This window comes from Sapajus apella, unplaced genomic scaffold (genome assembly GCF_009761245.1).
Source record: "Sapajus apella isolate SASKATOON/1434 unplaced genomic scaffold, GSC_monkey_1.0 scaffold21, whole genome shotgun sequence".
Classification (NCBI taxonomy): Eukaryota; Metazoa; Chordata; class Mammalia; order Primates; family Cebidae; genus Sapajus; species Sapajus apella.
The window spans coordinates 21,960,376-21,987,009 of NW_022436961.1; the positions used below are offsets into that span (position 1 = coordinate 21,960,376).

General features: G+C 44.4%; 1 protein-coding gene across 2 annotated transcripts in view; it reads left to right on the forward strand.

Moving 5' to 3' along the window:
• The first annotated feature begins 825 nt into the window (after positions 1–825).
• The window catches only part of SH2D4A (SH2 domain containing 4A), a 91,230-nt gene continuing 65,421 nt past the window's right edge, over positions 826–26,634 (forward strand). The window contains exons 1-4 of one of the 2 annotated variants that reach the window (XM_032288375.1): positions 826–1,317; positions 7,037–7,421; positions 21,040–21,199; positions 23,285–23,456. In XM_032288375.1, coding sequence (XP_032144266.1) covers positions 7,241–7,421; positions 21,040–21,199; positions 23,285–23,456 — 513 coding nt within the window. In that variant the 5' untranslated portion in view covers positions 826–1,317; positions 7,037–7,240. Of the gene's footprint in view, positions 1,318–1,473; positions 1,566–7,036; positions 7,422–21,039; positions 21,200–23,284; positions 23,457–26,634 lie in introns of those variants that run through there. The other variant, XM_032288376.1, reaches the window with a different exon arrangement.

The window sequence follows — 26,634 nt, forward strand, 5'->3', positions numbered from 1 at the left end:
TTCCTAAATGATAATAAACCACCCTCTATAGTTCTTCAACCCACCCATCCATGCAGGGCTAGGATTCATTTGGTTCTGGCTATAGCAGCTTTCCAGGGACCAATCCCACTTCAGCCTAAAGCACCCCATAGGTTATCATTTAATCTGCAGCAGGACTAAGCCTTAGACCAGAAATTCCTCCCTGACAGGCTCCCTGGAATGGTTCCTACATAGCTGGGTCTCCTTTCCTGACAATGCCGCCTGCCCTGATGCTTGATGTAACTCAGCCATATCTCCTGCAGTTGGGAGAGGCGGGGAATGACGTTTTGTGTTTGAACCTAGCCGATCAGGCTCCTGAAGAGGTCAGGTAGGCTGTGGAAAGCACAGCTGGTGATTACCGTTTATTACATGACACTAAGTCCCCAACACACGAAATCTGGGCTTCCCCAAAGCAGACAGTTTTCTTCCACCTGTTCCTCAAGTATGGAAAATGCCCTCCAGTGGAAATGGCTTTCCACTCTGCTTCTGCTGAATTTTCCTCCAAGATTTCCTGTAACTGTGGACTGCCAGCTCCTCCCTGATGTCTTGAGGCACCACCCCAACCTGTTCTTGCTGCAATCCACAAAGCTCCTATCAACATCTTGACTTTCCCTCCAGTTTTCTTCCATTTTCTCCCCCGTCTATGTTTACTGCCGTATCCTTCTTTCCAGCCTTTCTCCTTCATCTTGCCCTACAAAGCCACACCTGAACCACAAGTGCCAGAGAGTTTGATCATTTACCTAATGTCAACAAAAGAAAAAAAAAAGTAAGCTCTAGAGCCGGCTTGGCCTGAAGCACCCAAGCAGAGTTAACAAGTGGGGCCAGGGCACCCTCCTAACCTCCACCTCGCAAGGAACTCAGAACTCTGAAACGGGGAAACGGCCAGGCCTGCTGATTTAATCTAAGTCCCGAAGTCTCCAAGAGATCAGACTGCAGATCCCAGTCCCCTGAAGTAAGAGAGGAGAGGACCACAGCAGTTGGAGGACAGCGCGAGGGCCAGGCGGCCCAAGATGCGCAGGCCACGCAGTCTCGCGGACAAGTGACCCTGGAGAGCCTCCAAGCGCCCGGGTGGGGCCGCGATCGCGCCCCGTCAGTCACCCTAGCATGTGGGCGCGGCAGGGCGGCGCGGGCGGGCCGGCTGCGGGAGCTGTTTGGCGTCGCGGCCTGAGTGTTTGCCCAGCCCGCCTGCGCCGCTCGGGGCGCCTCTGCGTTTCCCTCCCTCCCTTCCCCGACGGCTTCTGGCAGTCAAGTGGATGTGGCGGGCGACCGGGCCACCTTGCCTAGGCGCGCCCAGCACTGGTAGGTGCTGGGGGTGGGGAGAGGCTTTGGGGAGAGGGTGCATGGGTTTGGAGTTGGGGGAAGGGAATTTCCTCCGGGCTTGCAGGGGTACCTGGGAGGCGCAGGGCCCAGAGCGGGCGGGCGGAAGACTCACCCCGCCTCCACCCCTCCACGGCGCGCGGGGCGGGCTCAGGTGCGGGGCTGAGCGCCTAGCGCGGCCGCGGCGGGTGTCCGGTGTCCGGTGTCCGGTGTCTGTAGCCGCTGGCTGGGTGAGTGGTGGTACCCGGGGCCCCGGGACTTGCAGGGGGTAGCGGGGTGAGCTCCTAGGGGGAGAGTCTGCCGGGGCTGAGGAGACTTGGGGAAGTTCTGGGATCAGGCGAGGACTCGCGGCGCGTGCTACCACCCGAGTGGATTGCAGGCCCCGAGAGGATCCGGGCTGGCCTGGAGTTTCTAGATTCCTAGCAGGAGCACAGCCCCGTCCTGCGCCCGGAGATCTTCCAAAAGGGAAGTCCCGGGAAACGGTGGCAGCCGGCACAGCACCCCTGCAGCGCGTTCCCTGCGTGCCGGCACCCAGGGGCGCCCCCACGTGGGGTCCGGGCGCGCTCGGAGGCACGTGCAGCGCCGCCTCCCTGGGGCTCAGACCCAGACCTGGTGCCCACTGCTGGACTCGGAGGTCACGCGGGCCCCGGGAGAAGCCACAGTTTGTAGATTTTCTGAGTTGTCTCTAAGCTTCACAGGAAGCTTAGAGAAGCAGCAAGCATGGAACCTCCCCCTTTCAGACAGATGCTCCTCATTGCCGAAAAAGGCTTTTGTTTGATTGCTGTTTTAATAGAAACAACGACTTGGGTGCCATTATTTTTAGATTGTGAATAGATAAGTGTAAAGTATTCAGGGGCATAGATTTGGCATGAGTGGAATTTTCTAGGTATACTAAATCTGTGTGTACAGTAAACTCAAGTTTCTGAAGAATAGTATATATTTGCAAAACTTGCCAAATTGCTGTCATCTCTGGTAATTTGTTTCATGGTTAAAAACAGCCCTTTTGCTGGTAGATGAATAAGATAAAGTTTGAATAAGAAAATAAAGTTGGACCACAGAGATGGCTGTTTTAAAGGAATTAGAATTCAAACTATTGTTAATGTTATAGTTACATTGTCGGTACTACAATACTTTTAGTTATTTTTTATTTTATTAGGCCGTTGCAAAAGTAATTGCGTTTTTTCATTGTTGTTGTTTTGTTTTTGTTTGTTGTTTGTTTTTGAGACGGAGTCTTGCCCTTTTTAGCCCAGTCTGGAATGCGATGGCGTGATCTTGACTCACTGCAGCCTCCGCCCCCAGGGTCCAGGTTCAAGCAATTCTCCTGCCTCAGCCTCCCAAGTAGCTGGGATTACAGGCAGGTGCCACCACGCCTGGCTAATTTTTGGATGTTTAGTAGAGATGGGGCCAGCTGGTCTTGAATTCCAGACTTTGTGATCTGCCTGCCTCGGCCTCCCAAAGTGCTGGGATTACAGGCGTGAGCCACTGTGCCTGGTTGTAAATTGCAGTTTTTTTATGGCAAAAAACAGAGTTACTTTTTTTTTTGGCCATAAAAACTGCAATACTTTTGCAGAGATCTAATATTTTTAATTTTTGAGACAGGGTCTCGTTCTGTCACCTAGGTTGCAGTGCAGTGTATGATCTCAGCTCACTGAAGCCCCAAACTCTGCAGCTCAAGCAATCCTCCCACTTCAGTCTCCCAAGTAGCTGGGACTATAGGTGCGGGCCACCACACCTGGCTACTTTTTATATTTTGTGTAGAGACAGGGTTTTGCCATGTTACCCAAGCTGGTCTCAAACTCCTACGCTCAAGCAATCCACCCACCTCCACCTCCCAAAGTGTTGGGATTACAGGTGGAGCCACTGTGCCTGGCCTACTCTTTTTATGATTTAGGCTGTATCTCAGGCCTTTTAAACTTTTTATTTTGTTGAGGCATCAGAGTTATCCAAAAGACAGTTGTATTGTAGAACAGTGTGAAGGTGGCATCAGGCCAAATCTATGGTATCATGGAAAACAGCTGATTCTCTCACCCTTGAGCAATTGGTGTTCAGAATAAATAGCAGGTGTGGGCTTGTTGCTTATCTTTCTCTTAAGAATGGTTTTTTGTTAGCTGAGCCTTTCCTTTATTGGATCTTGAATAACTGGAGGTTTGCTGCACTTGATATATTATGGGAAAGTCCTTTGAATCTGAGTCAGTATCAGCAATGATTATTTGTCCTTTTCAGCGAGTGAAAATGGGAAAACCTGGTTAGTTAATTTCCTCATTTCTATTTCTTCTACCCTGGCTCTACCAGGCTCTTTCACTTCACAGTGGATTATGTCACACAAACCACATATTATGAGGAGTCACAGACTGAACTGGCCCTCATTTCACAGATGAGGAAACTGAGTCCCAAGAAGGTGAGGTGACAGCCTAGAGTCGTGCTGCTCATTAGAGGCAGAGCTGGGAATTGAGGCTGAATTTTCTCTGAGTGTCTTGGATACACTGTGCTGAGCTTGAGTTAGGGTCTGAGAAAGGCTTGGGGTGGGGATTAGGGGATGGAAGTTAGGGGGTGAGGGGGAGAGGTAATTTACACCAGCACCATTCAGCAGCCGCAGAATAGCCACATCGTCAACAGCCTGACCACAGAGAGTTGTCGGCTGGGTCCCCCAAGTATTCTTGGAGGCACAAGGAAGCCAGTGTCTTTCCTTCAAGATGAACTAGTTAACTTGAATGTTAGAAAACCACATTTGCTATAAAAGGCAAAACAACATAAAATGGAAATAATATGAGCATTTCATCACAGAGTTGCCGTGAACCTCCTTGCCCGTGTGCTGTGCTGTTTGCGCTGTTCTTAGTGTTTGTTTGGAAGGGGAAATTGTGGAGACGAAGTGGATGACTAAGTGCAAAAGGAAGTGGAGAGGACTAAGTGTCTGGCGGATAAATGGGTAAACAGTGTCCACACCTGGGCTACTGTGGCATTCAGTTCCTTGCTGTCCTTCCTGGCTGGGGTGTGTTCAATGCCTGGCTTCCCCTAAGCTTAGCTGCAATTGACCAAGAGCAGGCTTCTGCCCTGTGTCTAGTACCATCAGTTCAGCATTTCTGGGGCTGCAGGAATTTGCTGACTTTCATTCTGAAATTTCATACATGGCACCACATCCTGCTGTTCTGATTCTGGGCACACAAACTCACAAAAAAAGGCCTCTGTGTTGTGGATTATAGTGAAACTGACTTACAGCTGAACTGCCCAGCTCTGACACTTACCAGCTGCTGACCTGTGCTCTGTCTTCCTAATCTGTAAAATGGGCATAGTGATGGACTGGACTCAAAGGGTCATTGTGAGGATGAAGTGGCTCATGTGTGTAATCCCAGCACTTTGGGAGGCTGATGCAGGCGGATCACCTGAGGTCAGGAGTTCAAGACCAACTTGACAAACATGGAGAAACCCCCATCTTTACTAAAAATACAAAATTAGTCGGGCATGGTGGTGTATGCCTGTAGTCATAGCTACTTGGGAGGCTGAGGCAGGAAAATTGCTTGAACCCGGGAGGCAGAGGTTGCGGTGAGCCAAGAGGTGCCATTGCACTCCAGCCTGAGCAGCAACTAGAGTGAAACTCCATCTCAAAAAAAAAAAAAGAACAAAGATGGTGCCTGGTACAAGAATTGTTAGCTGTGTTATCAGGAATATGCAACGGGTCGGGGAGAGAGGAAGAATGTGACTTTGGCATGTTAAGAGTTTTAGATTTTAGGTTCTGCCCACCCCTTGAATTCACTGTAATCAAAATGGGAAACAGAGCAGAAGTCTCAAACCTTACTGAACTGTTCATTTTCTGCCGTGCTTGATTTCTGCAAAAGTCAACCATTGCAACATAGGGATATTTACTGGAATGTCAAGGAGCCATTCCCCTTGGTTTCTTACCACTTTATCTCAGAGCCTGTGGATTTCATTGGCTCCACCCTTTGAGAAGCTGCTAGAAACAAAAAGGCAAGAAATCATTACAAGACATTCATTTTTTTGGTCATTCAAGCCTTTGAGGGTATCTTAATGCAAAATACAAAGTTGACAAGGGGACCTGGGAGGGGTGTGACATGACTTTTAATCCGCTAACATTTTTTCTCTTAATATTTGGTTCCATTTGGATTCTGGTAGTTGAATGCTGCCGAGATTATCGGTTGTAGTCGGTAGGGATAGTTGTAATTTCATCAAGGCTCTGGCTTCACAATGAATAGTCAGCGAATCTAAGTGCTGTGTATCCACGCTGCTCTGGGATAGCCTGGCTATTGAGTGTGCTTGTCTCAAAAGACTGGTGTTAAGTCAAGAAACAACTTTGCAAGGAATAGGGGGAAGAGGGGAAGCTGAAGGAGGCTCCCAGGTGGTGAGAGGAACATTACACATCTAGCCGTATCAATGACAGGTAAAGGAAATAAGAGAAACCAACACTACTATAGCCACAATGTGGCTAAGTGACTTGTCTGAAGTTTAAAAGTGTTTGAACATAATATGGGGAAACAAGATATTTGAGAGCATGTGGCAAAGTGGTAAGATTATTGAGGTGTTATTATAAGTGCCAAATTATTGGTCAATTTCTTAGAACACAGGTGACTCCGAAAAAGTTGTACTAAGTTTTTTTGTTTGTTTGTTTTAATCTTACTATATGAAATCCAAAGTCTTTTGTTTTCCAGAATGGAAATATTTACATAGTTTTCTTCTCATTACAAAAGTATGATGGTTTGTGAGACTTAGAAAGTATTTTTTAAAAAATGGGAGAGAGAAAGAAAAAAAACAGTATGACAGTTTGGTAATAGTTTTAAGCCAACCAAATAGAAATGTGGAAAGCAGAATGAAAGCTCAGTAGGATTTCCATCCCCAGGAGAACCTCTGGGAAGCCACTGTGCATGCTCAATTTATAGCTTCTCTTTCAAGGAACCATATAGTAAACTCATATAATTCAAGGATCCTTTGTTATAAGCCTAATGACCTCTTCATGTCTGTCAATTTAGATTTTATTGAACTAGATTATCTGGAAAAAGCACACCTAAAACTTGGTGACCTTCCAGTGTGTAGATGAATGTTCTGTCTTGCACCTGCCCTGATTTTCATGGCCCTAGTAGGTTGTCTGGGAATTACATTATTCTTTTGTGAAGATGAAAGTACAAAATTTATTTAGTGTTTATTTAGTGCTATGTTTTAAAGAAATTACGGAAGTTGCCTAATGGTCTAATTTAGATTTTTTCCTTTTTCTTCCTTGAGTATGGCTCTATTTGGGTTTGGTTTGGGGTAAGTTACTCTGCGATATCTCAAAAATGGTATTTTCTTTTGAAATAGGTACTTTGCAAAGAGCCTTTTAATTTCTTCCTGTGACCTTTTCTTTTCTTTCTTTTTTCAGCCACACAGTTGGTGGTTTGTTAGGCTCTGGGATAATAATGTATTTGCTTAGTTGGGAGCGAGACAAACCTCTGTGAACTTTTTTATTTCCTTGAGATTGGCCTGTATAAAGTTAGGGTTTGTTTTGTTTTGTTTTTTGATAAAGTATCTTTAGAAATTACAGGATAGAGGTTATACAAACTCTTAACAAAGCGTGCCTCAGGTTTTCTTCTTCTCTTTTCCCCCTGAAATGGAAAGTGATACCGTATTTCCTCCAAGCTTTTCTTTTAAAACCTGTCCTAGCCAGTGTCCACACATTTTAACACACTGCCTGAATTAGGGCTCTTTCTCTTTGCAGGTTCATTGAACAGCATTTTGGACAGGACATTTGGTGCCAGGTCTCAGGAGCCAGTTTGCTGAATTATTGTCCCAGTCAGCCAGGATCGTGAGCCGTTTGGGAAAGTTCGTGGACACGCCCAAGTGCCAGGACAGGTGGAGGCACACCTGGAGGCCAGTTTCAGGAACTTTTGCCACAGGTATAACAGACTCCGGAACTGCAAAGATGCTGAAACAGATATTGTCGGAAATGTACATAGATCCTGATCTACTGGCAGAGCTCAGCGAAGAACAGAAACAGATCCTGTTCTTCAAGATGAGAGAGGAACAGATCCGACGATGGAAAGAAAGAGAAGCAGCAATGGAAAGAAAGGAGTCCCTGCCAGCGAAACACAGACCAAAGAAAGGTAAACTTAGCCACGTTTCTTCTGTGAATGTGTTGGTAGAATAGCTCCTGGCTTGCCTTGACAATTTCACACTAGTCACAAGCAAAGCAGGTGCAAGTCCCAGTTTGGCAGATGAATCCTAAATGTTATTGAGAATCTAATAGTGCAGTATATCCACTTGAAGTCTACACATACACATAGCATTCACCATGGAGTTGCATAGCTATAAGGAAATCTCTTACTTGAAACCAGACTGACCTGAAGCTGTAGTAAAAAGTCACCTATGGGGTTTGATTTGAGGGGTATTAAGAAAGGTTTCTATCTTTTTTTTTGTTACTGATACCTAATGCTCCACTACCAGAACACAAAGTTCTTGTATCAATATATTTATAGCAATTGTGTTTGCATTTTTTAGACCTCAAGAGATTTTTCTTTGAGGTATTATTTTAGGGAACACCCCCTCTTAAAATGGAAGGAACTGCTAAAAGGAAAAAAAATCATAATACTATTTTTTTTTAGTGTGAATGAGTTTTTCATATGCACATATGCAAGGTTACACCACCAATGCTCAGTTCTATTGGATTATTTTGCCCTAGGTGAGAGAGCAAGACCCTGTCTCAAAAAGAAAAAAAAAAAAAAAAAAAAAAAAGACTTAAAGCATATACACATACATACAGAAAAACACACATTGCCTACCCTCCTTACTCCATTCTCACTACTCCCATGCCCTGGCCCTGCTGTTCAGATGTAATCCTTTCCTCATTACCAAAGGAATCTCTGGTAGTTTGAGAGGGCTCTTTTGAGGCCATGGGGAAGGAAATCTTTGTACATTAAGACTTAAAGTAGATCAGGTGTAGGGAGTGGCTCATGCCTGTCATTGCAGCAATATAGGAGGCGGAGGTGAGAGGATCACTTGAGTCCAGGAGTTCTGACCAGCCTGGGCAATATAGTGAGACCCTGTCTTTAGGAAAAATTAAAAATTAGCTGGGCATGGTGGTGCGAGCCTATAGTCCCAACTAGTTGGGAGGCCGAGGTAGGATAATTGCTTGAGCTCAGGAGGTTGAGGCTGTGCTGAGCCGAAATCATGCCTCTGTGCTCCACCCTGAGTGACAGAGATAGATCCTGTCTCCAAAAAAAAAAAAAAAAACCAAACTTAAAACACATACACATATAGATATAGAAAAACACACATTGTCTACCCCTCTCACTCCGTTCTCACTACGCCCACAACTCCGCCCTGCTGTTCACATGCAAAATTTGTCATGGGTGAATACATAAGTTGTGAAAACACAGCACACTTTTCAAGGTCACTTGCAGAGGCCTCCGAGACCAATCTCTTTCATGTTTCATTAAACCAGGAGAATAAAATTTCATAAAATCACATAGGGTTTCAAAGACTGAGAAAATGAATCTCATTTGCATGCCTGATATATACCCAGATTCAAAAAGGAAGTTGTGTAGTGTCCTTTAGTTTTACTGACTTTTATTAAAACTTCTTTCCAATGATGTCTTTATCATGATAAGGAAATAAACATCAATAGATCATTTACTCTTGTTATGATTAATACAACTATTTATGAAGCACCTACTGTTTCAGACACTACATGAAGCACTTTTACATACATAATGCCTAACCTTCAGCAAACTTCTGCAAAGTCAGCGTTGACAGTCCTATTTTATAAATGATGAAACTTAGAGAAGTTCGGTTTTTGTTTGTTTGCTTTTTTGAGATCGAGTCTCACTGTGTTGCCCTGGCTGGAGTGTAGTGGTGCAATCTCGGCTCAGTGCAACCTCTGTCTCCTGGATTCAAGCAATTATCCTGCCTCAGGCTCCCGAGTAGCTGGGATTGCAGGCATATGCTGCCACACCCAGCTAATTTTGTATTTTTAGTAGAGACAGGGTTCCATCATGTTGGCCAGGCTGGTCTTGAACTCCAGACATCAAGTGATCCACCCACCTCAGCCTCCCAAAATGTTAAGATTACAGACCTGAGCCCCACACCTGGCCGTGAAACTTAGATACGTTGACTAATATACGCAAGTTACACCACCAGCTGATGCCCAGTTCTGTTGGATTTTGCATTATTCTGCACAATCCAAAATATCACTTTTCCTCCAACAAATAACATGGCCAAACTGAATCATAACGCTTGTCTTTCTGGACTGGTTTATGCATCTCCTTGGATTCTCTAGTCAGAGTTTTTCAGATATAATTTTGGGCCTCTTCTGGGCACCATGTTCATTGTGAACCTAACATACATGAGTGTAACAGGGTGACCTTGGGAACTGGCAGCCAAGGGGTTCCTGCCACTAGAGTCAATGGCCCAGATTCTGTTAGACTTTGAGTTTCTTGTGTTTGCTGAATTGGTCTCCTTGTGATGACTTAAGACAATAATTTCACTTTCTTTGCTTAAATTTTTTATTTGTAGAGTTTTGGATCTACGTCTCAGAAACCCTATATTAACTTTGCTAGTCAAATGATCATGAGAAAAGTATGCGAGTATATATGGTGAAAGTTCTGTCAATATCTCACATCACATTGTTTACCCCCTTAAATTGAAAACTTGGAAAAATATATTTTGTATTAAATTGGTTCCTCTTCTGACTACAGAAAAGGCAAAGTTTCCTCCACTCCCACTAAAATCGCATAACTTCTCTTTCATCTTTGCTCTGTCTTTGAAGATACGGCCATAGACTGCCCAAAGCAATGTCATGGCTGGTGCTGCCAGTGGTGTTTATCTGTGCTGCAGACCTGCTAAGCCTGTGACCCTTGTGGGTTGAGAGGTCACTTGCACATCTGCTCCCTGAAAGCCTGTGCTTCCTGCCTCCCCCGTCCTGCCTTTCTGGCTAGTCCTGGGCTAAGTGCTGCTTTTCCTTAGTAGTGCTTAGCCACATGGTGGCTTTGAAGGTTGTTCATTTTATTAAAAACATCATATTCCACCCCTGTCATTCCTTGACACCCTCTAGCTTATGACTTAGAAGTTCTTTCATTGTCATCTGGTCATGTTTCCCTATAAATACACAGACCCCTGTGCTGAGTGTTTAGGGAGCATCACTAAAATGGTTGTGTGTTGTACATCATAGGAACTTGTTTACTTTTTTTTTTTTTTTTTTTTTTTTTTTTGAGACAGAGCCTCACTCTGTCATCCAGGCTGCAGTGCAGTGGTGCGATCTCAACTCACTGCAACCTCTGCCTCCCAGTTCCAGGTGATTCTCCTGCCTCAGCCTCCTGAGTGAGTAACTGGGATTATAAGCACCTGCCATCATGCCCAGCTAATGTTTGTATTTTTAGTAGAGATGGCATTTCACCATGTTGGCCAGCCTGGTCTCAAACTCCTGACCTCACGTGATCTACCTGCCTCTGCCTCCCAAAGTGCTGGGATTATAGGCATGTAAACTCTCAGATTTCAAAGACTTGGTAGAAGGAACAGAAAATGCCACATTAATAATTGTATACTCCTTATATATTGAACTGATAATATTTTGTATATCTTGGGTAAAGTAAAATATTTAAATTAATTTCACCTGTTCCTTTAGATTTTATTTTTATTTTTATTTATTTATTTATTTATTTGAGACATAATCTCTTGTTCTGTCACCTGGGTTGGAGTGCAGTGGTGTGATCTCAGCTCACTTCAACCACTGCCTCCTGAATTCAAGTGATTCTCCTGCCTCAGCCTCTCGAGTAGCTGGGATTACAGGTGTGCACCACCACGCCCAACTAATTTTTGTATTTTTCGTAAAGATGGGGTTTCACCATGTTGGCCAGGCTGGTCTCAAACTGCTGACCTCAGATGGGCCTCAGATGGCCCACCAGCCTCGGCCTCCCAAAGTGCTGGGATTATAGATGTGAGCCACCGCACCTGGCCTCCTTTTGAATTTTTTAACGTGGTTACTAGAAAAGTGATATTTATTGACATGGCACACATTTCTACAGTGCTGGTCTAGACTATAATGGTAGCACCAGCCAGCATTCAATATGCTTAACTGGGTATCAGACCCTGAGTGATGAGCTTAAGTATATTATCTCATTAAATAATCACAGCCAAGCCTGAAGTGTGTGTTGCTATGCACATTTTACAGATGAGGAAAGTCATGCTCAGGGACATTCATTAACTTGGCCAAGGCAAACAGTAAGTGACAGTTGGAATAGATCCTGGATCTGATTCTCCCAAAGCCAGCACTGTTAACAAATAAACTACACATAGAGCTTCACTGGAGCTTAATGTCAGTGACTTTTGTCTGAAGGTGCCTTGCATTCATATAAAACATGTGCTTGCATCAGGAATCTGCCATGGGGCCGCCTTCTTGGGTGATTTTATTGGGTAACACAAAGAGAAGACGCCTTGGCTTAGCAGAATTTGTTTCCCAGCATTTGTTTCATGGCATCTGTATCAAGCTGATGGAAACCTAATGCAATAGGCTGGGATCTCGTTCCTATGTGTGGTACCAGAGGGGCTATGCCCTTGAAACAGACCTGGATTCATACAGCTTCGTTTGCTGCATTCTCATTGTTCCCAGGGGGCTGATCCTTAATGCAAAGCCTTCTTTCCTTTTTTGTGAAGTAATGTTAAGGCCACTGGTTTGTGCCATTGACAGTGTCTGCTTCCCTGCCTTTCCCTCTTGAACTCACTGCGTGGAATAGGGCCAGCAGCACAGGGGCATCAGCTGCTGGATTCAGTTCTTATCTTGATCAATTCTTCAGCTGCCTCTGACTCTAGATGCTTGTTGGCGTCTCTCTCTTAGAGTTGCCACTCACTCATGAGTCTCTTGCTCTCTTCCTGTTTCTTTTTCTTCTCTGCCTATTCCTTAAATATCTGTATTCCCCAGGGAGTGCCTCACACTGCTTTGGTGGTTTGTGATTTTGAAATGAGGCTGGGGGCTCATAGACTCCTTTGAAAATTTACTGAAAGCTTGGAGCTAGGAAAACACATTCAGACACCATTCTGTGTATAATCTCACAATGTTCACAGACTCCCTGAAGCTCATTCGAAGACTCCTAGGAGTTTACAGGGCTTAGGATAAGGTAGAAGTTCATATTATTTCCCTAGGGCAACTCTTTTTTTTTTTTTTTTTCTTTTGGAGACAGATTCTGGCTCTGTTGCACAGGCTGGAGTGCAGTTACATGATCTCAGCTCATGATCTCGGCTCTCTGCAACCTCCACCTCCTGGGTTCAAGCAATTGTTTGAGCCTCTGGACTAGCTAGGATTACGGGCACTTGCCACCATGCCCAGCTAATTTTTTGTATTTTTAGTAGAGACAGGGTTTCCCCATCTTGGCCAGGCTGGTCTTGAACTCCTGACCTTGTGATCCAACTGCCTCAGACTCCCAAAGTACTGGGATTACAGGCTTGAGCCACTGTGCCCAGCCCCCTAGAACAACTCTTCCGTCCTTAAAGGTGAGATCACCTTTATGCCAGTGACTCTCAAACCCAGATTGTCTCACCTGAGTGTCAGTTGCCTGGTGAACACCTCCATTCACAAGACACACAAGCCCCGCAAGCTTGACGTAAAACCCAATTCATCAGCATCACTCCAGCTTTCTCCAGCATCTGCTGGTCCTGACTCTTACTCTATATCATGATGAGTGGTACTGCTCTGTTCCCAGTCGCCGAAACCAGAACTCCAGGAGCCACCCCAGTTTCTCCCTGACCCTCACCCACCCGCCTAATCACTGACACCTTGGATTTTGCTTCATCTGTTCCATTTCATAGAAATTTCCCCCTACCAAGATATTGGTCTGTTAGCATGTGCCAAGCATAAGCTTTGTATTTATGATTTCATTTAATCCTCACGAGAATCCAGTCAGGTCGATTTTCCCCCCTTTATTGTTACAAACAAGGAAACAGAGACAAAATTTGCATGAGTCGGTGGTAGAGTCAGAATTTGAACTCAGGTCCAGTTCAACTCCAAATCGATCCTGAACTGCTGGTCCTTAGCCCAACTTCTCCATCCCCCCAACTCTGGGCTTTATAATTTAAGTGGGATTGGCTTCCTAGCTGCATGGTGAACACCTTTTTTGGGTAACGTCATCAGAGCCCTTTCGCCTTCCCTGAGCCACACGCTACACTGCTCTCCTCTTGTCTATTTTCTAGTTCTTCCATCTGCTTTTCCAGCGAAAGCTCTCTCATTTTTATACCGCCCCCTCCTTCCCTAGGTTGTCGTGCCGTGCAGGCTCCGCAACTTTCTGTCCTCGTGTCTCTAAACAAACAGAAAATTTTATTTAAATGTTTAAAAATTGACTTCAGTATTAATAACTTCAGGATTGTTACCTATGCTAACAAACATAGGAAATCACGGGGAAAGCAACAGTTTGGGTAATTTCAGGAAGTTCTGATAGGAATCGGCCTTGGCCTTCATTGAAATGAATTCAGGGCTAGACCTAGCCTTTTCTTTACTTTTTTCTTTATTTCTTTTTTCTTTTTCCTTTTCTCTTTCTTTCTTTCTTTCTTTCTTTCTTTCTTTCTTTCTTTTCTTTTCTTTTCTTTTCTTTTCTTTTCTTTTCTTTCTTTTCTTTCTTTTTCTTTCTTTCTTTCTTTCTCTCTTTCTTTCTTTCTCTTTCTTTCTTTTCTTTTCCTTCCTTCCTTTCTCTCTCTCTCTTTCTTTCTTTCCTTCCTTTCTTTCTTTTCTTTCTTTCTTTTCTTTCCTTCCTTCTTCCTTCCTTCCTTCCTTCCTTCCTTCTTTCCTCCTTCTCTTCTCTTTTTCTTTTCTTTTCTTTTCCTTTCTTTTCTTTCTTGACCAAGTCTTGCTCTGTTGCCAGGCTGGACTGCAGTGGCGTGATCATGGCTCACTGCAACTTCAGCCTCCCGGGTTCAAGAGATTCTCCTGCCTCAGCCTCCTGAGTAACTGGGACTACAGGCATGTGCCACCACACCTGGCTAATTTTTTGTATTTTTAGTAGAGACAGGGTTTCACTGTATTAGCCATGATGCTCTCGATCTCCTGACCTTGTGATTTGCCTGCCTCCACCTCCCAAAGTGCTGGGATTACAGGCGTAAGTCACTGTGCCCAGCCAGACCTAGTCTTTTCATCACCCCACTGCTCTGTGGGGCCAGGAAAGAGCATGATGGTGACCTTACACCTCCACTTGCCCAGCAGGGTCCTGTGTATTGTTGCTACCCCAGTGCCCCTTTTCAGTGGCTCCATTTTCACCCTCCAAAGCATTTCAGTTTGGACCATATGCAACAAGTCAGCCCTAAACAGGTTTTGCCACCACTCATGCAGAACGGTTTTGAACTCTGGTCTTAGTGTTCACTAGCTCTGTGATCTTGGGTAACGTATTTAACTTCCTTAAGCCGCAACTTCCTCATTGTAAAATAGGTGAGTAATCACCTGAGATGATATTTAGTGACAGATAGGGCACAGACATCAACCAGTCAGAAGGGATGTGGCCCCTTCCATCCAGGCATTCATCTTCTGGTTTCTGGATCAGTTGAGGGTAATGGGGCTGTCCTAGAGGGGAGGCCAGAGGGAAGAAAGATCCACTTGGGACAGTAAGGCAGTGGTTTCTGGGAGTCTGCCAGCATGGCAACAGCCTTGGTGTTGGTGGCCACCTCGCTTCCAGCAGCCTCAATGAGACCCTGTGGCGTTTAATATGGAAGGTTGCTACCACTGTTCCCTGTACTTCATAGGAGGCCCTGGTGTTAATTCTCTTTTGCTGCTGTTGGCTCAGTTCTTGGTCTTCTGTTCATGGGGATAAAGTACATGATTCGCCTTCACTTCCTCTCCACTCTCTCTCCCCACGTCACATGGGTGTGTGTAGTGTGTGTGTGAGAGCATGTGCACGTGCCTCTCTCCCTTCTCACACACACTTCTTTTACTATTATTGTCCTTCAGATTGGATCCACTCAGGGTACAGACCAAGGACTGACTCCTCTAAGCTGAGTCTTACTCCTTGGTCTCCATGTTAGCTGAGTCTAAGGCTGGCATTCACCACCCCTGAAGAGCTAATCCACACTGATGCCCCGTCTCAGGCACCCCTGTTGAACCCATCACCTGGGAATGAATCAAACACAACAGTGTTGTGACTGGCATCTTGCTGCAATCTAGGACTGGCCATCTCCTTGCCAAGGACATCTGTCACCCCACTTTTATGTAATGTTTTTCAATACTGCCTAGTTATAGGAGGCCCCGCAGGGAAAAGTCTCTCAGACCTTAGGAGAGATTTCTCTGCAGAATGAAGTGTGGACTTGTATCTCTACTTGGTAGTCCTTTGCGGTGTGGTACTGAGCACGACTGACCCACCTTCCCAGAAAAGTTGGTTTTAGAAAAACTCTTCAAGAAACCCCCAAGATAGCAAACATGAAGAGCCCTGCAGTGTATAAACATGATTCAAGGACTGGGAAGAAAAACCCTGTAATTAAACAGAAGTGCTATAAAAAGCTACCTCCCTCACTCACCTCTGATTAAAGAGTGCGTGTAATTTCAAGGTGAAGCAGACAGAATATCCAGAATGCCTGCGCAGTACTCAAGTAGGAAAAGACATGTGCATGCCCCATTAGGCTCCCTGAAATGTACCTTAAGGAAGCACACTTAAGGAGGTACCCTGCGTGCAGAAATGTGGTTCTGTGTATCTCCATTTTCAACTTCTCTTACCAGACTGGACCTTTCCTCACCTCCTTGTTAACACTATTCTTCACCTGCACCTCCTTCTGTCCATCATTTCCTGGGCGTCATCCTTGACACCCTTACTCTCGCCCCTTCCAACACCCCAGGTATATACTCCCTGCCTGTGTTTCTCCTATTTAAAGAAATCGTTCAGCCATCTGTGCTCTTCAAGTGCTCTTTCTGTCCTTTGGCCCTGTGGAGCAGAGCCGGGAATGTAGCGGACACTCAGTAAATACTTGCTGAACTGAGGACGGAATCCTCCTTTCTTCTTCATGGTAAACATACTGACTTGTCGGCACCAGTTCTCACCATCCCCTGCATCTCACCTTTGTAGCCTGTCCCCACCTGTGTCCCTCAAATGAGTCTCTGAAGTCCAAGGCTGCCTGACCGCTTCCTCAGTCTGCACCATCCTCCTTTTCATCTCAGCAGGGAGGACTTAACACTGCCCTGTCCCTTTCCTCTGTCGGCAACATGGCAGGACCTTCTCCCTTTAATATGAACGTTGCTACCACTGTTCCCTGTACTTCATAGGAGGCCCTGGTGTTGATTCTCTGGTCTCCTCCGCTGTTTGGCTATTTGGGAAATCAGAATCCTCCATGTTTTTCATTTGTTTATTGTTAATCAGGAACCTCTCTTCCCTCCCCTTTCTTCTGCCCTCTGAGTAAAGCAACTGCTTTTCCAAGGTTCTCTTCCTGGCTTCATTCTATCAGCTCATCTATACCAGCGCCTTCAATGACATCTGTGGAGCCATTTCCAAGTCTGCATGGCCGATCTCAGCCTCACTTCTGGACTCCAGTTCTCTAGATTCCAGATGTCCATTGAATGTCCCCATATGGATTTCTAGTAAAAATAAAAATAATGTAGTCTACACTTCGAGAACAGCTCTTTTTTTGTTACTCCTTAAGCAAATTAATTTTCTTGTCACTATTTGTGCCTCTCACCTGCTGTGCTCCCAGTGAGTGAGTTTCAGGATTCTGACATCATCTTTGAGTCCTTCCTTGAATCCTGGAGTCTGAACCTGGCTATATTCTTGAACACTGTCTTTTTCCTATGCCTGCTCTGTTTAGGACTTGACTGCCTCACTCCTGGTCTTTTCAACCCTAGTCTCTCCCCATTCTTTCCCCAAATGCTGACTGAACACCCATCACATACCACCCTGGTCCATCCTACACACTGATATGCACAGCAGAGTTTCCTCAATTACTTTCTGATCCTAGCACCACCTGCTCAGAATATTCATGTGTTCTTCATTGGCTACTCAGATAAAGGATGTGGAACTAATACATTCTGAGCATTTGTCGCCGAGCAGGCCTGTGAGGTACGACTTTCTTACCTCTATTTATTATAGAAGGAACTCAGGCTTGGAGACAGAAATTGATGTATGCATGGCCTCATAACCTGCCAGGGGTAAAACTGGGATTTTACTCTAGCTTTCTGGTTCAACCACAGTACAGAGCCTAACTTCAGTCCCTTAGCGAGGTGTGTGGGACTCTGTGTCATGTGGCCCTCTGCTCCCCTGCGTGTGGTCAGCCTGTGCCACACACAAGCAGGTGACTTCTGGCGCCCCTCTTGGCCCTGGTGGTGATTCCCTCCTCTGTACTTTGGCCACGCTGTTCTTTGCATGCAATGCCAAAGCCACCCTCACTCTCTGTCTAAATTACATTTCTATCCTTCCATACTCAGTACAAAGAACTTGTCTTATTTCTCCTCTGTCTTTCCAGAGCAATCTCTCCATCCCTTGCATCCTCACTGGACTTAGTAGAAAATCCTCTGTGGTTATAATGTAGGCTGCCTTGGCTTTCCAGGGGGTTAGTTCCTTTATCTAAGCATTCCCATAGCATCCTTTTGCAACCCTCCTACTACATTTCCAAGTTCTAATACTTTTATAATTAGTTAAGTATCCATGTCTGCTTCCCACAACTAGAATGTTAGTTTCCTGCAGACAAGGACTGGGCTGTCTTGTCCTAAGTGTTTACCTGTGTGATATGGTTTGGCTCTGTGTCCCCACCCACATCTCAACTTGAACTGTACTCCCATAATTCCCACATGTTGTGGGAGGGACCTGGTAGAGATAATTAAATTATGGGGACAGTTTTCCCCATGCTGTTCTTGTGATACAGAATAAATCTCATGAGATCTGATGGTTTTATCAGGGGTTTCCGCTTTTGCATCTTCCTCACTTTGTTTGCCTGCTGCCATCCACGTAAGGCATTACTTGCTCCTCCTTGCCTTCTGCCATGATCATGAGGCTTCTCCAGCCATGGAACTTTAAGTCCAATTAAACCTCTTTCTTTTGTGAATTGCTCAATCTTGGGTATGTCTTTATCAGCAATGTGAAAATGAACTAATACACTATGTCTACTTCAGTGCCTGACACATAGTAGATATATGATGAAAATTCATTAAATAAGTCACCTAATGTCTTGCTCCTTCTCTTTAGACTCTAGGTTACTTGCAGGGGAATGGGCACATCTCTTTCATCTCTTTCATCCTGTATCACCTGCAGCATGTAGCTCTACATCTTGCTAATAGCAAAAACTCATTTTCTGCCTTGTAAAATGAATTACAATGAAAGCCTTGAGGGTCATTCCTCATCTGGTGTGAAGCAGAGGGTATCTCAGATAACACATTGTACTAGAACAACTTCCCCCTCCTCATAGAGCTTCCGGGAGTTCCGTGGAACCACTTGAAGCTCCTCCAGCATCCCTGCTCTCTGACCTCATTGAAGAGCTCTTGGAGGCGAGGAGTCAGCACAGAGACCATTGTCAGTGCCACTCTGTCAAGAGCCTGTTTCTCAGAATCTTGCTGACTCTGATATTTCACATCTCATTCTCTGTCTTCTTGCTAAGAGCCACTATTTCTTTATGGTCACCACGTTCTCTCTGTTCCCTCCTTTAAAACTTTTTCAACTCTGCTCCTCTACTTTGCTGTCTTCTCTGTTTAGCTTTGAAGCCTGAACTGTTCACATGCAGTTCTAGGATTTTTCTCCCCACCTGCAGCAATGCCCCCTTTCCCTAAGAGTTTTCACCCCTGCCTGCAGCCCGTGGCCTCTCTGGAGGCTATTCTGGGCTTTTCCAGCTGAGCTGCTGGAATCCCTCTGTTCTTCCTCTTTCTTCCCCTGGCACAATGCCACCTGCCATCCTTTCTGGGCATCTTCTTCCTGCTGTCAAAAAAAAAAACCAACAGAGAGCTACTTAGGTGAAGGCTGAGAGACTGACATAATAAAAGTATTATTAGTTGCCCTGAGAGAGTATAATAAAGGGAGTTTTATGAGGTATGACAGCTTTCTAAAGTCAATGAACTATCTGGCATTACCTCAAACAGAGAAGGAGCTTGCCAAGAGTTCGCACTGCTGCCCAGCCCCATTTGGGCACAGTGGGATTGATCTTCCCCTCCTTACCTGGAGGCCACATTCGCTGTTTCTCCACTGGTATAGACAGTAACCTGGAATCATTTGGTAGTACAGACTCTGAGTCTGTTTCCTCTGCCCAGTGTCTCTATTTAGAACTTGATTATACTGCAAGAGTGTCCATTGTACCAACAAGGGTAGAAAGGGTCAAAAGAAAGCATGAGCTTGGCTTTGAGCAGCCTGCTTTGGTAATGTATCCCAAGGCCACAGTACGAAAGTCAACAATACATTGGACAGAAGACACCTTAACTGGAAACCTCCTTTGACTTAGTGTAAGAGGACAAGACAGAGTCTCAGTGTGGATGTCTCACTCGTCAAACAGGGCCCAGCACATGCACCAGCCAGATGCCCTGTTCCACACAGTCAGCACCACTGCTGGTTTGGGGTCTTGACTAGAGGTTCAGCCTTGGCCCACAGTCACCCTGAGTAGGTCTGCCGGACTCAGCGATGGTCTCTGTTGGCCTCTCCTAGGTACACTCCTCCTGCCCCCAGTTTAAGGGGCATGACCCATGTGGCCGCATTTCAGGAGCACTAGGATGTAATCTAACCTGGGAGGCCAATTGTAAACAAGGGTTATTTAAGTAGCTTCACCAAGTATCATACTACCTGGTTGTATTATCTTCTCACAGGTTGGTGTGAATCTCAGAGGTAGCCATATAAGTAAATAATAGGCTAGCAATGATAGCAGTTAACCTCTGTTGAACTCCTATTATGTGGCAGGTACTAGTGGAAGTACTTGGCAGGGTAGCCTGCCTACTCACAGCAACCTTAGGTAGTAGATATTGGTATTCCCATTTTGCATATGAAAAAATTGAGTCTAAAGAGCTTAATCTGTCCAAGTCACATAGCTTATAAGTGGCAGGCTGGGATTTGAACTCATGCTGGTCTAAATCTAAAATGCCTCCTTATCTGAGGCGGGAGGATTGCTTGAAGCCAGAAGTTTGAGACCATCCTGGGCAACAAAGCAAAACCCCATCTCTACAAAAAATGTAAAAAAATAGCTGGGATTGGTAGTGCATGCCTGTAGTCCTAGCTACTTGGGAGCCTGAAGTGGGATGATTGCTTGAGCCCCAGAGTTCGAGGCTACAGGGAGCCATGATCTCACCACTGTACTCCAGCCTGAGTGACAGAGCAAGATGTCATTTCTAAAGGAAAATAATAAATACAAATAAAATAAAATAATAAAACCTGCTTTCTGTTCACCAATGAATCCTGTGAACATAGTATAAATGCCGCACCCTTGAGCAGCTATAAAATTCTGGGTTACAGGGAGATTGTTAGATTTAAGAGATTATGGTGTGAGGTGCTAGGTCTGTTACCCTAAAGGATAATGCAAACAATGAATGCTTTCTTCCCATTTCAGTTTCTTCATTTATAAAATGTTTTTTGCATGTGCAACAAAGATACCCCTAATATTTGTAAAACAAATATTTTCAGTGAAGCTGCCTCTCACTGCCACCACTACCATCGCTACCTACAAATGTTCCTGAGCAGTTGGAAGTTCTTTGCCTTATCTAACACATATATATTTTTTCAAAGACCCTAAATACTTTAGTGGTGGGAAACAGTAATCTACAACTGAAGATATTTGTTCAATCTGAATTTTTTGTTTATTTGTTTGCAGAGAATGGCAAATCTGTTCATTGGAAGCTGGGAGCAGATAAGGAAGTCTGGGTCTGGGTGATGGGTGAACACCACCTAGATAAACCCTATGATGTGCTCTGTAATGAAATTATTGCTGAGAGGGCCCGGCTAAAAGAAGAACAGGAGGCAGAAGAGCTCAGGTATGAGATCCTCAAACCAACCAGAGACTTAAAGACCCCAAACCCCAGACTTTAGAAAACATTGCAAACATGCCTCTTGCTCACAGTATCAGGTGGGAGAGTGGGGTTGGGTTGGAGGGTCACAAAAGTCATTTTGGATCCCTTCGGAAGGTTGATTTAGACTTTTGGTCTAAAGACCTCTTGGATCTCTTTACAAGGATGATTTAGACTTTTGATCTAAAGTCTTTGATAGCACTAAAGACCTCAGGAAGTTCAAATCAGCTGCTTCATTCCCCCACTTGTGATTCCAGCTTTGGTCTGTATGAGTGTGTGAGTTTCCCAGTGATCATCTGTGTCTGTACTAGAATCATGTTAGAGCAATGCAGGCCGATGCAGCTGAGTATCAGGAATATATGTGAGAAATGCAGTGACTGTGCAAGCTTCAGGCCTTCCAAGGAGATCACTTACATCCAGGCAGCTGGATAATCAGGTTTTTTAGGTGCATACACTGTGCAAGGCACTGGGAATTCAGAGGAACAGGAAACTTCCAGTCTAGGGAGAGAAGTAGGCAGATGCACTGCACCCAGTGCAGGCTGCAATTTGTGCTATAACTAAGGTATTAACAGAGCGTTTACCAAGCATAGGTGGGAACCTCTCATTCTGATTGGTGAAATCTGAACCAGACCTTGAAAGGAGTGGTTTTCCAGCTACAGAAGGCCAGGAAAGAAAGTGCAGGCAGAGCACTTTTTTTATTTATTTTTATTTTTTTAGAGTGCATTGTCAGCAATAGAAAAAAATGCTTGCCAAATCCACAAGAAGCAACATAAACAGGTAGGTCAAAAAAAGTAAGATAATAGACAAAAATCAACTATGTAATTAATTACATTAAATATCAATGGATCAAATATTCCAAGTAAAAGACTATGATGATTAAACTAGATAAAAACTACACATGTCTTTATAAAAGAGCACTTTACATATAATGACATAGAAAGATTGAAAGTAAAAGGATGGAAAAAATATACCATGAGAACACTAATAAAAATAAATCTGATTTAGCTATACTAGTGTTAAACAACAGATTTTCAGGCAAGCAGCACTACCAGAGATGAGGGGTATTTTGTAAGAATAAAAGGAAAATGATAGAACTTTGAGAAATAAAGCTACAACCATAGTGGAAGGTGTTAACACATCTCTCTGCAGCTGATGGACTAAACAGACAAGAAAATCATCAAGGATAGAAGATCTGAACAACACAATGAACCACGTAGACATAGACCAAGACCCCTAGACTTGATTACAGATGGTTCTTGGGGGAATGACAAGGTATTCTGAGCATTTGGAATACACTTGGGAAACTGCTTTGAAGGCCAGATTTAGGAGTTTGGACCATGTTCTGTGGACAGTGAAGTTTTTCAATAGGGAAGTGACATCAACTGGAGATGTAGGAAGATAACTTGGAGGGAAACTGAGGCAGGTGATGGTGCTTCTCTGCTGGGTACCTGGGGTGCTATGGGTGTCCTTCTCTGGAGAGTGGGTCTGGGCAGTGATGTTAACAGCCTTACTCTGAGATGGTGAAGTGGAAATTGGAACAGATATGAGGACCTCAGTACAGTTCCCAAGGGCAAGGGATGCAAAGCAGGCTCTGTGGCACAATGGATGGTGCATTGGACTTTCAAGGTCTGGGAATGTTCCCCACTAGTGCCTGTAACTTTAAAACTATCAGTGGATTTATGAACATAAAGGAATTTTTTAATGATTGATCAGAAGGAGATGGTGTGTTCTAATAGGTTAACTTCTAAACCAGGAGTTGGGCAGACCCGGGTTCAGATCTTGGCTGTCTTACTAGGTGGTCTTGGATGAATTATAAAATTTCTTGGAGCTCCTATAACAAAATGAGGATGACAATGTCTTCCTCATAGCATTGTGTTAAGGATGAATTTAACGTCTTTACAGCACCTAGCACAGGGCCCAACATGTTAGAAGCACTTAGTAAGTGGTGTCTGTTGCTTTTTTTCCACATAATGTGAATGTCGACATCTGCTTTGGAAAAGCTCTTCCAGTTGAAGAATGTTTTTTGAGAATTTCACTTTTGCCTTTCTTCAGAAAATCTCGCACTGAAGAATTCACCAACAGCTTGAAAATAAAATCACCGTACCATGATCTGCAGACTCCAGATAACCAGCAGACTAAGAACATCTGCAAGAAACTGGCAGAAAAGGAGGATTTGGGGCAAGGATCTAGCCCAGCACGAACTCTGGAAGAAGAGAAAATCCAAGTGAGTCCTTCCTATCTATAGATGTGTGGAATTTCATCATGGGGGAGGAAAAGCTATTGAGGCCACTGAGACAAATGTGGCCGAGTGTCAGGATCCCACCCTGGCTGTCTTGGGAGAAACGCCTTCTAACTTTAAGATCCTCCTGCTCATTTCACTTTGGGGGATTTAGCCTCTCTACTACTTCATGGAAAAATAAAGCGCCCCTATTTCCTGAGACTGAAAGTACTAAGTGAGAATACTAGGAATGCAGTTTGGCATTTTTTTCTTTTTTTCTGAGATGGAGTTTCACTCTGTTGCCCAGGCTGGAGTGAGTGGTGTCATCTCAGCTCACCGCAACCTCCACTTTCCGAGTTCAAGCAGTTCTCGTGCCTCAGCCTCCTGAGTAGCTAGGATTATAGGTGCGCACCACCGTGACTGATTAATTTTTGTCTTTTTAATAGAGACGGGGTTTCACCATATTGTCCAGGATGTTCTCGATCTCTTGACCTCGTGATCTGCCTCCCTTAGCCTCCCAAAGTGCTGGGATTATGCATGTGCCACTACGCCCAGCTGCCATTTGGCATTTTAAGATATTTTCAAGTTCTCCTCAATGCTGCCCCATTATATGTCTTCCGTTACAGCAGAGGTTGGCAAACATTTTCTGTAAAGCGCAAAGTAGTACATGGTTCAGGCTTTGTGAGCCATGAAGTCTTTGTCACAGCAATACACACATGAATGAACATGGCTGTGTTCTAATAAAACTTTATTTTTAAAGATAGGGAGAGGGGCAGATTTGGCCTGTTCATGATTTAGATCACGTTACTGAGTCTTTGCCTTTTTGTTGAGGACTCTAAACATCAGCCTGTTTGCCTTCAGTGGCTCTACCTGTGATTGTGGGGGTAGTTATTTCCCCAACATTATAGAAATCCTATACTCAGAACTGGTATGAATTCTCTTATGGTTCAGGTGGTTTAAAAAGCTCAAACATAATTTTCTGCTTGGATTATAGTTTGGGAGAACAATACAAACATGTTATGAAGTACCTTATTCTGCCAGGAATGTAATGACACTGGAATTAATAGGGATTTGCAGTCGTTTGATTTCTGTTCCTGTCTCCAGCCCTGCAGCACTAGCCGTGTGTGCTTTTGACTTCTTCAAGGCTATCAGGTGGGGACACAGGTACCTCCTGCCTCCTTCTAGGGCCTACTGAGACTCTGAAAACTAACATGATCAGGGGTTAGTCCACAGCAAAGCACACTGCTGAGTGTCTCATGTAATCCTCACAATAACGTGAACTATAGACATTTTTCCACTTTACAGGTGGGGAAACTGAGGTAGGTGTGGTTAAGCAACCTGCCCAAGGTCTTATTCAAACCCAAGTCTGCAGGACCCCCAAGCTACTCCTTAAATATTCACTACTAACTTCTTAACTAGCAACTCTCGTATTTGGTTGTGTCATTCATATGAGGGCTGTGAAGAAGCTTTTTATGAAAAGCTACAAATATGAGGCTCAAAATATTTAAGAAGAAAAAATTCTAAATTTGGTTTTCACCCATCCTCAATGAGGCCTCCATGCTTCCCCAGGTGTGCTTTGCACTCAGCATGTGTAATACCAAACTCCAACACAGCTCCCTTTCCAACACTCCTAAAACCAAGAAAAACCGCAACAACAAGAAAACTCCTTCCGGAGTATTAAGTATGCAGCTGAGTGTAGTTGTTCACAATTGTAATCTCAGTGCTTTGGAGGCCAAGGCAGGAGGATCACTTTTGAGGCCAGCAGTTCCAGACAAGCAAGTTTGGGCACAATCCTGTAGAGATAGTGAGACCTTGTTTCTACAAAAATTTAAAAAAAAATAGCCAAGGCTGGTGGGACATGTCTGTAGTTGTATCAACTCAGGAGGCTGAGGCAGGAGGATGGCTTGAGCCCAGGAATTTGAGGCTGCAATAAGCCTTGATTACACCACTGTACTCTAGCCTCGGCAACTGAGTGAAACCCTGACTCTTGAAAAAACAGTATTAAGTATGTGTGCTTATCTTTGCACTTGAATTACAGTACTCTTTTGACATTTTTTTCAAAAGTAGGACAAAATATTAAAAATGGAAATTAAGATAGATACCACAGTTATTATTCTTTAACCAGCTCATAAATATAATAGGGAGAGTGACACTGTTCCACTCCTTAGTGCCTGCTAAACTGTCATATGGAAAGAGATGGGGCAGGGGAGAAAGAAACATTTAGATACAAGGAACATGGAAATAAATGGATGACAGGCTTTTATATTTCTGCTTTTTATCTTTCCTGGTGTCAGCGAAGACGCTGTCAGGGTCTGCTGAGATATTTGCTGAAGTTCACTCTGACGGCAGGCTACACAGTGAGGCAGCTGATCTTCATAGCTAGTGTGAGTCTTTAAAGAGGTCGTCTGCTACCGCTTAGACAATTGACTTGATGGTACCTTTATATTTTATTGTAAGCTCTGTATATATCATTGTAGTGGCTTGAATATTTATCCCCCAAAATTCATGTCCACCTAGAACCTCAGAATGTGAGCTTATTTGGAAACAGATCTTTGCAGATATAATTAAAGGATCTCAAGATAAGATCACACCCTGGATTGAGTGGACTCTAAATCCCATGACAGGTATCTTTATAAGAGGAGAACCAAGGGAAATATGAGAGGGAGTGTTTTCATGCTGTTTTCATGCTGCTGATAAAGACATACCTGAGACTGGGCAATTTACAAAAGAAAGACGTTTAATAGACTTATAGGTCCACGTGGCTGGAGAGGCCTCACAATCATGGCGGAAAGTAAAAGGCACATCTCAAATGGCAGCAGACAAGAGAAGAGAGCTTGTGCAGTGAAACTCTCATTTTTAAAACCATCAGATCTTGTGGCACCCACCCACTATCACAAGAACACCATGACACGTGCCCCATGATTCAACCACCTCCCACCAGCTTCCTCCTAAGATGAGATTTGAGTGGGGACACAGCCAAACCATATCAGACAGAAACACAGGGAAGAAGGCCAAGTAAAGAGAGAGGCAGAAAGCAGAGTATGCTACCACAAGATGGGGGCCATCAGAAGCCGGAAGAGGGAGCACAGCCCTACCCCAGCCTTGATTTCTGATTGTGGCCTCCAGAACTGTGAGGGAGTAAATATCTGTCGTTTTAAGCCACCAAGTTTATGGCCATTCATGG